Source organism: Nothoprocta perdicaria, unplaced genomic scaffold (assembly GCF_003342845.1).
Source record: "Nothoprocta perdicaria isolate Ctin4 unplaced genomic scaffold, notPer1 scaffold_208, whole genome shotgun sequence".
NCBI classification, from domain to species: Eukaryota; Metazoa; Chordata; class Aves; order Tinamiformes; family Tinamidae; genus Nothoprocta; species Nothoprocta perdicaria.
Window position 1 is genome coordinate 1,292,530 of NW_020455294.1, and position 12,874 is coordinate 1,305,403.

The following is a 12,874-nucleotide window of genomic DNA, read 5'->3' on the forward strand; positions in this document are numbered from 1 at the left end:
AGGCAGAGGATACTTCTTCTGCAATTATTTGGGAATTGAAAATACACAGTACTTTTGTTAGAAAGTGGAAGTGTGTCGCAGCTTCATAGCCAAAGTTTTATTTAACTTTTAGCTATTACATTAACTGTATTCCAAATTTATCTATAAAGGTTCAAGTATTAAGCTTAGAAATATAAAAATGGTAATGTAATTTTCATAGTGCTTATTTGCTGCAAAACCATGGTTAAATGAAAACATTAGATGGAGTAGATTTTTCAAATATCCTTTGTCATATTTTATGTAGAAATACAGGCTATAAATTGCTTCTATTCTGAGCCTAGCTAGCATTAAAAGTTTTCAGAAGAAAAAGGAATGATCAAAATGGTTAAATTGTTAATGCTTTTTAAAAACTTGCCTCTTTCTCACTATATAAAATTTGTTTTGGGTTAAGGCCATGGAAAGTGTTACTGTGGAAACTGTTACTGTGAGGCTGGTTGGCATGGAGATAAATGTGAATTCCAGTGCGACATCACCCCATGGGAGATCAAGAAAAGATGCACATCTCCAGATGGCAAAATCTGCAGCAACAGAGGTGTGTCATTCACACATTTCTTCTGCATATATTTATATATTTTGCTTTTATTCTACAATATGTATTTTCTACATAGATCATGAGTTTGCTAATAGTTTTTAGTTTATTCTTATTTATTTCAAATGTAGATACACGTTTCTAAATGAATGAGTGGATACCCGTGTTTAGGTGTAAACTTACACATATTTGCACCCACTTTTAGATGGCACTGACCCAAGAATAGGAAGTTGCCCTCATCACTCATTTTTATAGTAAGATTGAGCAGGATAATATATCCATACATCTTCTGCAATGAGATATCTGTCCTGCAAAATTAAATATTTACAGATTCTTGACTTTGAATGAATCGATTTTGTAATGCGAATATGAGACTATGTGGATTTACTCTTTAATGTGACTGAGAATCCACAACAGAACAGGGAAAATGAAAACACAAAGCCAGTTGATTTGTCTTTGTCTTGAGTGAATAACTGAGTGTTCAGTAGCAATATTGTCGCATGTATATGGAACTGGACAGATATACTTAACACAATGTGTGTGTGGGTTTTTTTTTGCCACAGAAATTGAATTTCACACAGTATTTCTCTTTAATCTTAAAAATTTATTAAAAAAATAATGTACCAATTAAGAGTGGTGTTCACCAGTTGCTATGTCTGGCCTCAATGAACAAAAAGTTAAATAAGCATTTTTCTTTTCTGGCATTAAACCAGAATTAATATAGTAGGATATAAGTGCAAGTTGCATAGATATCTATCTGAAAAAGCATCTCTGCTGGAAAAAAATGTTATAGTGTGAACATATAATTATCTTGAGAGCATTTAGAAAACTCTCTTAATTATGGGGAAAATGAAAGATTGGCTCAAATACTCAGATCATGTAGGCTCATTTAGTCTTGGAACTTTAGCAATAAAGTAGTTCATATAATTCTGGAAATAATAAATAATAGATATAGATCTGTGCCAGAACAGATGTTTTATTTCCACTGAGAAAATACTTTCTTGTCAAAGAGATCTTGAAATGTTAATGATTAAGTATTTCTTTAAATTCACTTAACTTCATTTCAACGATTGGAGGTGGAAAAGGATGAATAGTGTAACTGATTCTCTGAATATCTGCAAACTCCTCTACAAAGGAATATTCATGGAATACTACTTAAGTACATTTGCGTTTTTATATATTCATGCTTTTATTCAAATAAAGTTTTGTTAATCTTTCAGCTACATAAAGTTGTTTACAAAAAATGTTTCTAATCTCATTTCATTTATTTCCTATGTTTATATGTTTTATGGTAGAGAAGGGATTCATTTAGTCGGTTCTGAGCCTTTAAGAAGTTAAATATCTAGTCTTATCTTGCTGTCTAGCCTCTCTTAATAGGAAGATGGATGAATTGCCTGTCTCCAGCAACTGTCTAATCATCTAGCTAAGACCACATGTGATTCTTTAGATTTTTCTAAATTTTGGTCATTTGTTGATATGCATTCTAGTGTCCATGGCAGATGATCCAAATTCAAGGTGAAATCATTTCTGGAGGAAAAGAGAGTATGATCTGTCCCTAGGTATTTCCTCATCTTCTGCATTTTTTTTTCTCTCCAACAGTGTTGTCACTTAATTTGTAAGAATGTCAGTAATCCAGTGCAAAATTCTTGAGGTCTATCTTGCTGACTTTAGAACTGCACAGAGCACACTATTTCTGCTTCATGTAGGAGAGTCATATATGCACGCTTGCATGGCCTTTTTCCTTTTAGACAATCTAAAAGGATGTCTACACATCTATATGCAGTTTTTAGTCACTCTCTTCCGTGCTCCTCAAATGCATTATGTTATTCAAATTATTCTGAAAAGGATGATGAAATATTTGGTGGAATAGCAGATGTGTGAAACTACTGTCTGGAAAATGGACAGCATGCRTCTGAGAAAGGGTACTTCTCTTTATCTGTTGTTCTCTAAGAAAAAAAAATGGTGTTTTTTTTTAATACTGAGGAAGAAGCACAATATCATTTTTTTCAGAGTTGCAGGATTATCTGGCAAGCAGGTTTGGATCTCTGAATAAAGGAAAATATCTGTTTTGTTAGGACCTTTCCTAAGAAAATAGGATATATGTTTCCATAAGATTTTACTAAAGAAATACTTCAGTTATATCACATTTCCCTTCCTAATGTAAACAGCTGAATGTTACTCTGAGCATTCATTGAGCAAAGTGGAAAGAGTATTGTTTGCATGTAGAGTGTTACTGATGATCTTGTTAGGTTAGTAAACACCTCCCAGCCATTTTCAGCTAGGTTGTAATTTCCACTTCCTTCTAGTTTAAATGTTTGTGCTTGGGCAATCATTAATTATCCACTGTGCCCAAGTCATTTAAAAAGGATTGATTTTTATTGTCACTAGTGTCAGCCTTAATTACCATTGATGCTGAAGATTCGTGACTGTTATGTGCACTACATTTTTTTCTCTTGACTTCTAATAGGGCTCACTAGCAAAAAATTCCAGTCCCAAGAAGGTTGCTTGTGAAAGGTATTACAATTAAATAATCATAAAATATTTTAAATTGTAGAAGAACATATATTTATTGTTAACATTTTCAGCTTTGATACTGCACTTCTGTGTGACCAGAATAATCTCAAGTGTAAATTCCTGTAATTCCTATAATCCAACTATTATTAGTAATATTGCTCCATTAATCTTCCATCTCTGTCTCTTTTTTTCTCTCTTTGGTAGGCACATGTGTATGTGGTGAATGCACATGTCATGATGTGGACCCAACTGGTGACTGGGGAGATATTCATGGAGATACTTGTGAGTGTGATGAAAGAAACTGCAAAGCAGTTTATGATAGATATTCTGATGACTTCTGTTCAGGTRAGCAGGAACTTGTGTACAGCTTTGTAAGAAAAAACATCCATCTAGTCTGATCTTGCACTTCTGTAGTAGTCCAGTTCTTATTTTCCCAAGCTTAAAATAGTGTCATGTTTTATCTGTTTTTATGGAAAAAGAATCACGGAAAGGTTGAGTTTAGAAGCAATCTCTGGAGAGGCCTCCCCTTTATTGATGAGGATCACCTGGAGTACTTTGCCCAAGAACGTGTCCAGGGAGTACTTGCCCAGGAATGTGTTCAGACAACTTGTGTGGGATGGAYGGATAGATCTTTAAAAATGAACTATTGCTAGGTACCTAGGTCATTTCTAGTACTGTTCTGTTTTGTGTAGACTTACATAAATTGAATAATGGTTGAAGTCTGAAATGTATCTATCCTACCTCGGACATATTTTAGTTTGAAAATTTGTTAGCTCAAATTGTATTTGTTATTTCRTACTTTATGGCAGAGAGAAAAGAAACAGGAAGAAATTGAATGAAATCTATATTAATATTATTGAAAGACTGTGAGAATACTGATTGATCTAAGAATAAGAAGTGGAACATCAGTAGGTTAAAGATAGGAATATGTAGTTAGTTAAACACCACTGATTGTATATCTTAGGCACTTGCACCTTACCTTTTTCTTCTGCTCCTACTTAAGAGCACTATATTCAWGTTAGTTATGGTCCATCCAATGACTGCAGGATGTTCAAATTGTGCTCCTCATATATATCTGCTAACAGCAGTTGAGATTATTAGGAAGGTTTTGACTAATTTTTTTTATAGTAAAGATGATAAGGCTGGTGATGAGAGGAGGACTCTGATCAATAAGCAGCATGCAATTTGTGCACACAAGAACTCTGCAAAAACAAGTGAAGGTGATTTCAAAAGGATTTGATAGATTACAAGCTGTCAACACTAATATTACAGTTTCCTGCAGAAATTTGATCTAACCTAATTAATAATAGAAAGAATGCAGCCATGTCAAGAAAAATAATTAAAAAATTTCTGACAAGTGGTACATACTCCTCCTCTTACTAGCATGGTTGATCCCACATAGAAAGGTCATAGGAGGTGCCTGGAATAGGAAGAAAAGATGAAATGAACACTGATACATATAATTCTTTGTCCCTTATTCTTCATCTGATGAAGATGTGTCAGATTTCTCATCTTTATTTCTTTGAAAAGTGATGRTGAATCAACAGCTAATCAAAATGAAAAAGGAAAAATAACCTTTACTGACTCATTTTCTTGCTCCCATTTTGACCACTTCCAAATGTTACAGAGGTGCATTTGATTAATGTACTAGAAGGATGTAGACCTGCACTCATGAGAGCAGCAGGAGRAATTTGGGATGCTGATGTTTACTGTATTGGTGAAGATATTTTTAGCACTCTGAGGGACTGATCAAACTGTCATCATTAGTTAAGGAAGACACTTCATAGCTAAGGAAGACACACCTAAGAGAGTAATGTGGTAAATRTGTTCTACAGTTAACAGTGAAGGTGAGAGCTATATACTGGGTTAGATTAGAGCAAACCTGTGACACCTAGGCCTAAACTTATCACTGAATCACTGAAACGGGTCTGAAGCTGCCCAGATGTTATTGCCAATGCTGCTCGTTGTAAGAAGGCAGAGAACACTGTAAAGAATTGCAAGTTCTTTACGAGGGAGAGGGGAAAGATATTGGCATTTAATATTTAATGGGGACTGTGTTGGTGTTCCTTATTACACAGGCCAAGCTGCAATTGAGCAAATTTCAGTATAGATACTAAAGGCAGTACTCATATCACTTGCTTTGTGTAACTGAAACTGACGTTTAAGTATAGCTTAGCTTTTCTGTCTAATGACCAGAGGATCATTATGGATTCTTGGATTCTCATTCTTTKGGATACTGGCTCTTATTCTTTTCCCTTTCCCATGACAGTCAGAACAAAAACCTAATTTAACCTTAGTTGTGCATCCAAGTTTCTATTTCTGTAACAGATTGTGCAAAACTCTTCACATTTTTACCTGGACCAGTGTGACAGTGGTTTAGTCCTGTTCCAAAATAGGCAAGATGTATGTGAGTGTTCATCTCAGTTTATTGTGATAGATGGACAGAATTTGGAACGAAATCAAGGACTGGCTAGTCAAATTTTAGTTGGACAGCCTGCTTACTGCTCTCTGTGAAATAAATGTACTTGTCTTGCAAAGTATGCAGGTCTATGTTTATCTGCAAAACATTCCTATTTTTTTTAGGTTTTGAGTATTATTTGTAAATTAATTTTAGGTTGAATCTAGAAGGGATTATTCAAATCAGGGAGAATAACACAACTATGTTTAAAGCTACAACAAACTGAGCTATTACAGGAAAGTTTCCCTTTCTTTTTCTGACTGCCTAATAGGTAGAGCCAGAAAACCTCATTGCTCAAATTATTGTATTGAAATGATGGGAAAACATGCTTACAGATCAGATTTTTACTGTAATTGAATAAAATGCTATGATTATTTCATAAACTTCAAGCAATAGGAATTGGCAAACCCGCTGTAAAGACTTAACATCACACAGTGGCAGTTCCCTCTCGAAGCTTCAAAAGGCTTAGGGGTGACAGTCAATTTGCAGTACCTCACACTAGTGACTGGATGCCTGCTTTTAAGAACTGAAGTACTGTTCAGTATCTTAATGAATGATTTGCTTCCAGAAACACTCAGTTCACAGTATTAAAAGGCTTCTCTTCCTTTAAAGAGAATAACTTTAATGTCTTGATATAGAAAAAAAAAGAAGACATCTATAGGGAAATTCCTTCACATAGTAGGACAAGTGTTTTTGTCTCTTTAGCTCAAAAGAGCTCATTAGATCATTTGCTGTGGCTTTACCAAATGAGGTATTATATAAAAGAACATCATCTTCTCATAGGTATCTATGTGGGCAGAGAAAATATGTCCTGTTCTCAACCTGTCAGCCGGTGCACATGAGATCAAAGGACAGAAGAGGAGACCTTTAACACTTTTCAAGGAAAACAGATAACTAATATAAAGAACAGTCATTCTCATACACTAAATGAGTTGGGTAGTCCAGGAACTACTCTGATAATTTATATTATGCTTACTTGCTCCCATTTTCTCCCTGTGAATTAAGTGTGTGTGTTTTGGTCATATATCATGAGCCAATATTAAAACACAAATATAACTAGAGAGAGCTTCAAATTGTATATTGCTTTGGTTTTCAAGAAGAAATGGGGTAGGCAGCTGCACAACAGAGCAATGCTTTGGGGTCCAGTGTCTAATGAAATGCTCTGTGAAGCTTATGAGGGAACATAAAACCTTCTTGTCTGAACTCATGCAATAAATATTTGCTTTAATAGCAAGATATATTTTTTCCGAATCTCTGGTTTTCTTGAAAATATATCTCAAAAGGAGTGTTAGTCATTGTGAGGCAAAAAATAGCTATAGTGAGTTGAATTGATTATACTATTTTGCCAATCTAACAATTTAATGAAATCATAAATTAGATAAAGTTCATATTATCATGAGGTTTTAATACCTATCAGCGATTTGATGGCCAATCTTTAATTGTATTCATTTTAAAGGTCATGGACAATGTAATTGTGGAAGGTGTGACTGTAAAGAAGGATGGACCGGGAAGAAGTGCGAACATCCACTTTCCTGTCCTTTGTCAATTGAGGAAAGTGCTAAGAAATGCCAAGGAAATTCTAATTTACCTTGCTCAGGAAGAGGTAAGTACATTTCTGGACGAATTTTCCTGCTCTGAAAACATACTTAACTGAATTTTTAAAGATGCCCAATGTCACTAGTTCTCAAAAATAGGAACTTTTTTGGCTCACTGTGTATGACTCACTCATCGATAAATTGAGAGTTATCAGAAGAGGGGAGAAGAACACAAAAAGTACCTATTTTTCCTGTCATGTACTGCATCATATTTTATTTCATATATCTCCATGTTTGTTTGCAGTGTTGAAAGGAAACTGAAGAGCATTGCTACTAAATCTTTGCCAAAGATATACCTGAAATATTTCAGTCTTTGCAATATGAAGATTTGCATTCTTTGATAAATGAGATGTAAATCAGATGTAAAATGTGTGTGTAAAATGTTGTTGCAATGCAGCAATGGAGCTGTTCAGATATGCACTGCCCAAGAACCTGCCCCACTGTGTGCAGAGGTAACTTATAAAACGCAGTTGTTTTTCAAAGTGATTTTCCAGTGAGCCACTATCTTTTCTTATCACTCATGACAGCATTTTGGGGGGATTCAAAAGCTTTGACTAAAATGTATACAAACTCATGCATACACTTGAAATACACAAGCTGCCAGCAAAGGGAACATTCCTCTGGAAGAAAAGGACCTGATAATTTTGATCTGCCACCATTTATAATATTTTCTTACAGCAAGAAGAGAGAAAGGTAAGTATGACACAGAATTTCATTAGAATTGGTAATTGAAGTTGTTAAGTTTTGCCTACTTCCGTATTTGCTGGGAAAGATCTGAAGCCGCTCTAAATTACTGCATTTGACCCCAAATGTCATTTCATTTGCAATTTCTTCTTTCTCTAATATTATCTAGCATAGTCAGAAATTTTAGGCTGTTCACCAAAGYTAGACCTGTGATAATTATATTTTTCTTCCCCTATAAATATGTAGCAACTCATAAGTTAGCTAATGTAGCATTATCTGTATCTTGAAAGAACTATGCATTAAGGGATTGTTGCTCTTGCCTTTCTAGATCAGCTTACCATTTTTCAGAGATTTATATCTCTGATCAATATTCTCAAAGGTATTTTTGGTTACAAGCTAAATGAAACGTGGGCATCTCTAGGGAAATCACTGCATTTTAATTGTTAATAATTGCAAGAAGAATTATAATTGAAATAAAGGAGTATTGGTGGGTTTTTTTGCCACAGCTAATTAATACTTTTGAAATACTGGCTTACTCTTGCTCTGARCTCGATGGATGCTGAATGGTTCTGCTCTCACCTACATCACTGGGATTTATGAATATGGAGCCTTTGGAGTCTGTTCCATGGWGTGCATAATAGAGCCTAAGCAAAGTTACATTGTTTATGTAAAAAAAAATGTGCTGCAAACCATGCGAGTCAAATGAGGGAGAGAAAAACAGAATGAAAGTCTTAAAAATAAATTGAATTTGAGAGAAAATACAGTCTTAATTGTGGAACATGTTGCTCTGTCTATATATTAAATTTTGAAYAATTTTATTGAGTATGGTGGGAACAAAAAATTGCACCACAATCCCTGAGCGAAGAGAGAAAAAATAAGGATTGTATTAATCAAGTTTAATTTGAAGAAAAAATACAGTCCTAAATTATAGAACATGTTGTTCTGTTTATATTTTAAATTTTGAGCATTTTTATTAAGTATAACACGGGAACAGTGAGTTGAAAGCTCTGCATATTAATAGCAGCAATTCCACCCTGTTGGCATGCTGAAAAAAAAAAAGAGASAATTAATGCTACCAGTGTTGTCTTGAGSAGACAGTGAGCAGTGACATAAATCCCTGCCAAATAAATTGCCCTGACTAAATGTTTTGATGGGCAAAATTTTTGAATATAAACTGTACCTATTAGAATCTGAGGTTTGATTGATAGCAGCTTTTGTTGAACTTTGGCAGCTTCCATTGATTTCCAAACAAGAGGAGATCACCAAGGTATATAAGGACTGCAAATGGCATAGATCTGTATTTAGGACAGAATATGGTTGGCAGCTACTAGCGTTAAAGAACAAGGAATCCAGTCTTCTATCCTTTAAAAAAAATCCCATGAAAACTGCCATTTTAAAATAAACATTTTTGKAATGTGGTATCTTGCTTTAGTTCTATGAATAAATTTGTTTTGGAAAAAGGGACCAAAAAAAAAAGGCAGAGATCTAAACCTAAACACCTAGCAGACAAAGAAAATTCCACACTGGTTTAAGAAGCACTGAAGAAAGATTCCTTCAAAGGCTTGGCTGGTCATTTTTAATATTTTGTACATTCACAAAAACTTTCTGATTAGGATGGAAGGACTATAAAACTTTCCATGATTCTGCTTCACTCTTTAGAATCCTCACTGATAATTACAGAGTTAGGAAAACAAAATCCTCTAAATCCTGCATAGAGAAGAGCTTTTGTATTTTTTTCTTTTTGTCTAAGAGAGATTCTTTTTTGTTGTTGTTGTTTTACATTAAGCATTATACGCTTGTTTAATTGGTATGGAATGTTATCATTTTACCACAAAATCATGGCAAATCATGACACTTTCCAAAAACTGTCAGTCAATCTGGGGGACCAAAAACTTGCCTTTTTAATAGTACTGAACTTCATTTTGTGAAGATGCTTATTTTTATACCTGGTATTTTATTTTTATGGATAATAATGACAGGAACAGGAATTGAAATAGAAAGTTCCCTTAATCTTATTATTTTTTTTTTTATCAAACACTAGCTGAATGGTTCAGTAGCCCAATATTCTTTTTATCTAAAATTTTAATAAAAGGTACCAAATTTTTAAAACTAAATGTTCCCAAATTTTATTAGTCATATATAATGTACATTTTGTTCTTACATGAGCAGGAGTAGAGAAGGCATCTGTAGTACAAAATAAGAGAATTTTTTCAGTTTAAACATCCATATATTGAACAATTGAACTGTAAGGATTCATATGACCTCAACAAGAGGGAAAAAAAAAAAAGAGAGAGAGAGAAAAAAAAAACACTATAAATTTTTAAGCAAGCTGTTTAAATGCATCAGGGATACATCAAGGTTGTATTAAAAACTTGACAGAATTAAAAAGAAGTTTCAGAAAACAAGACTTACCTGGGTAGTCACTGTCTGTAACAGGCTAGATCATATTTTCTCAATCTATAGAGAAAGATATTGAGAAGTAGGAGAGGTTCTAGCTGGCTTCAGCCTCACAAACTGACTAATACCTTCTATGGTTTTATTCCTGATAGCACTTTTTTTTTTTTTTTTTTTAAGTTGGTACATCTCAGGATAGATGTAATAGATTTCATAATTGAAGTCTACCTCTTTCAAAGCTGTACAACAGGACTATTTTTAAAGACAAAAGAGAAGGTACAGCAAAAACTCCTCAAAGTTAAGGGGTAAAGAGAGAGGGTGTTTTAATCAGGACCATGGAATAAGACAAATTACATTCCTATCTTTATAATGTSCAGACCTCACTTGAGTTTTCCTCTATGGAGAAAAGTACACGTCAAATAATTGCAATTAAAAAGCCTTAAAGAAGAGAATTGAAAATAAAAAAGTAGTTGTTGAGAAGAGGTCCTTTTAGATGAGGAAATTTTTAAAATAATCTTGTTTCCATCACTTACCCTAAGTGGCAGTAATCCAAAACAGATATGTGGCAAAGTATTTTATTGGTAGTCTCTTCTATCATTTTAATCTCCTTTCTAAAATCATTGTTATTTATTTTTCAGATAGAAGAATGAGACTTTATTTATCTGTAAGCTTCTCCCTTAAGCTTATATCCYAGAATTGGATGTCTCAAACTGGAAAATATTTTTGTTATTTTTTCAAACTCTAAGCAACATTTTCAAAAGATTAAATTGGTGAGCTTGTAATATGCTATAGCATTTTTGAGAGTTTATTGACCATAGCTACTTTATAGGAAAAAAAAGTGCAAGTGCTGTTTCGTCTCTATTTAAAATAATCAGATATTGACTGACTTAGTGGGAAAGCAACAGTACTCAATGCATTATTGAAGACTCCTTGTGGTAGGCTGAGACAGTGAATTAATCACTTGTGTTCATTGCTGGAATTCCATAAAGCATAGTGCTAGTCAGCAGAGGACCATGTCCAGGAGAACTGGCAGCAAAACAGACATCAGTGGCAAAACTTAGGTCAGTGATAGTTGCAAAGATCAGTGCTGCTGTGCAGGAGCTGTTGCAAAGCCCTAATCCTTCCAGGATTTCTTGACTACTCTATTGTATAATATGGATTCTATGCAAGTTTGGAAAAATAGCTCATAAAAGACTTGGATGATAGAAAGAAATCCTGTAAACTCTAGTTGATAAAACATAGTGCTTTAATGCAGAAGGAAAGAGAAACCCACGTGGTATAAATCATCACTGTGTCCCAACAAGGGTTGATAGAATCTAGATATAAAGGTCTGTGCTAAATAAGCACCTAAAAGCAGTTGTAACTATGAAATTCTCTCCTGTCATTTTTAAGTCTTACATGGTTGATCATAGTTATGACAAAAAGAATTCAGCTTGCAAATGATTTCTGGGGTTGGATTTTCAGCTACCATAGATTCATATGAACCTGTGGAGGATGTCGTTCAGTAGATTTTTCAAATTTTTGAATTTGTACAAACTGTACTACAATAATATACAATATGCAATAATATAGTCTGATCATCTATTTGAGAAGTAAATCTCTGCAGACGGCCTCGGGTTCACTGTGCCACATCATGAAAACTAATCCTTTGTGTTTACYAAGGCAGTCTAATTTACTGTGATTTTATGTCTTTAGAATTGCAGTTGCTTTTATTCTATATGCAGTTGTCAATAAAGGATTCTGGGGTTCTCCTCTAGCACAATATACAGACTAAAATTAACAGACAAAAAACAATAGTGTTAGAAACCTRCAGACAAACATCATTTTTTAAGCCTATTGCTTACTGATTTAGTAAGCAAGCTGATGGCTGAAGTTCCCATTTGAATAATTCAGTASACATTTATATAGGTATATATAAACACCATACAGGTTGGTGTTAGAATAGACAAGTGCAAACAGTCCTATGGTAAAGTCTAGGTTACTATCCCCACCCTGCCCCACAGCTCTTTATTACAGCTTCTTATTATGCAAATCACACTGTTTAATTGAAGTGTAAATTACACTAATATACATCATCTCTGAATCTGACCTGCTGTTTTCATTCATTTTGCATGACCCTTGCACTCTGAAGGAGGTGTCAATTAAAGCTCTATAGCAGGCAATTCTGCAGMAAGTGATGTTTTCAGCTGGTGTAACAAGAGAACATAAATGCAAGTCTTGCACCACAGTGAGCATCTCTAGCTTTCACTCTCATCTGCTTTGACACTGAGCTCAGTTTCAGGTGTGCGCTTCAACCAGAGAGACATTCTTAAAATGCTAGTGCTTTCCTATGAGGCAATGCTAGTACTTTAATGCCAGGTGAGATATCATGAAAGGCTGAGATATCATGAAAGAATTTGGTAATTGCTTTAACTCTTATATTCTGGAATAGTACTCCAAAGTTTGTTCAAGTCTACAAGAAAAAAAGGAGGAATAGTTGCATCACCCCCCAGTAGGGGGAAATCTCTTTTCTTGAGAAGGAAGATTTTTTTTCTGTAGATTGTTTAGATTACGGATTGCAGACAGCTTTTCTTATTCAAACATGGTATGAACCCCTCTCTCTTTGCTGATTGAAGCAGGATCCTAAAGGAGACTTTAGTTAGGAAAGCCAACTTAGATCTG

At 34.3% G+C, this 12,874-nt stretch overlaps 1 protein-coding gene across 1 annotated transcript in view; it reads left to right on the top strand.

Moving 5' to 3' along the window:
• ITGBL1 (integrin subunit beta like 1) overlaps window positions 1-12,874 on the top strand; it is a 135,837-nt gene that overhangs the window by 66,918 nt on the left and 56,045 nt on the right. The window contains exons 5-7 of the mRNA XM_026038334.1: window positions 431-571; window positions 3,287-3,427; window positions 6,997-7,143. Coding sequence (XP_025894119.1) covers window positions 431-571; window positions 3,287-3,427; window positions 6,997-7,143 — 429 coding nt within the window. The remainder of the gene's footprint in view (window positions 1-430; window positions 572-3,286; window positions 3,428-6,996; window positions 7,144-12,874) is intronic.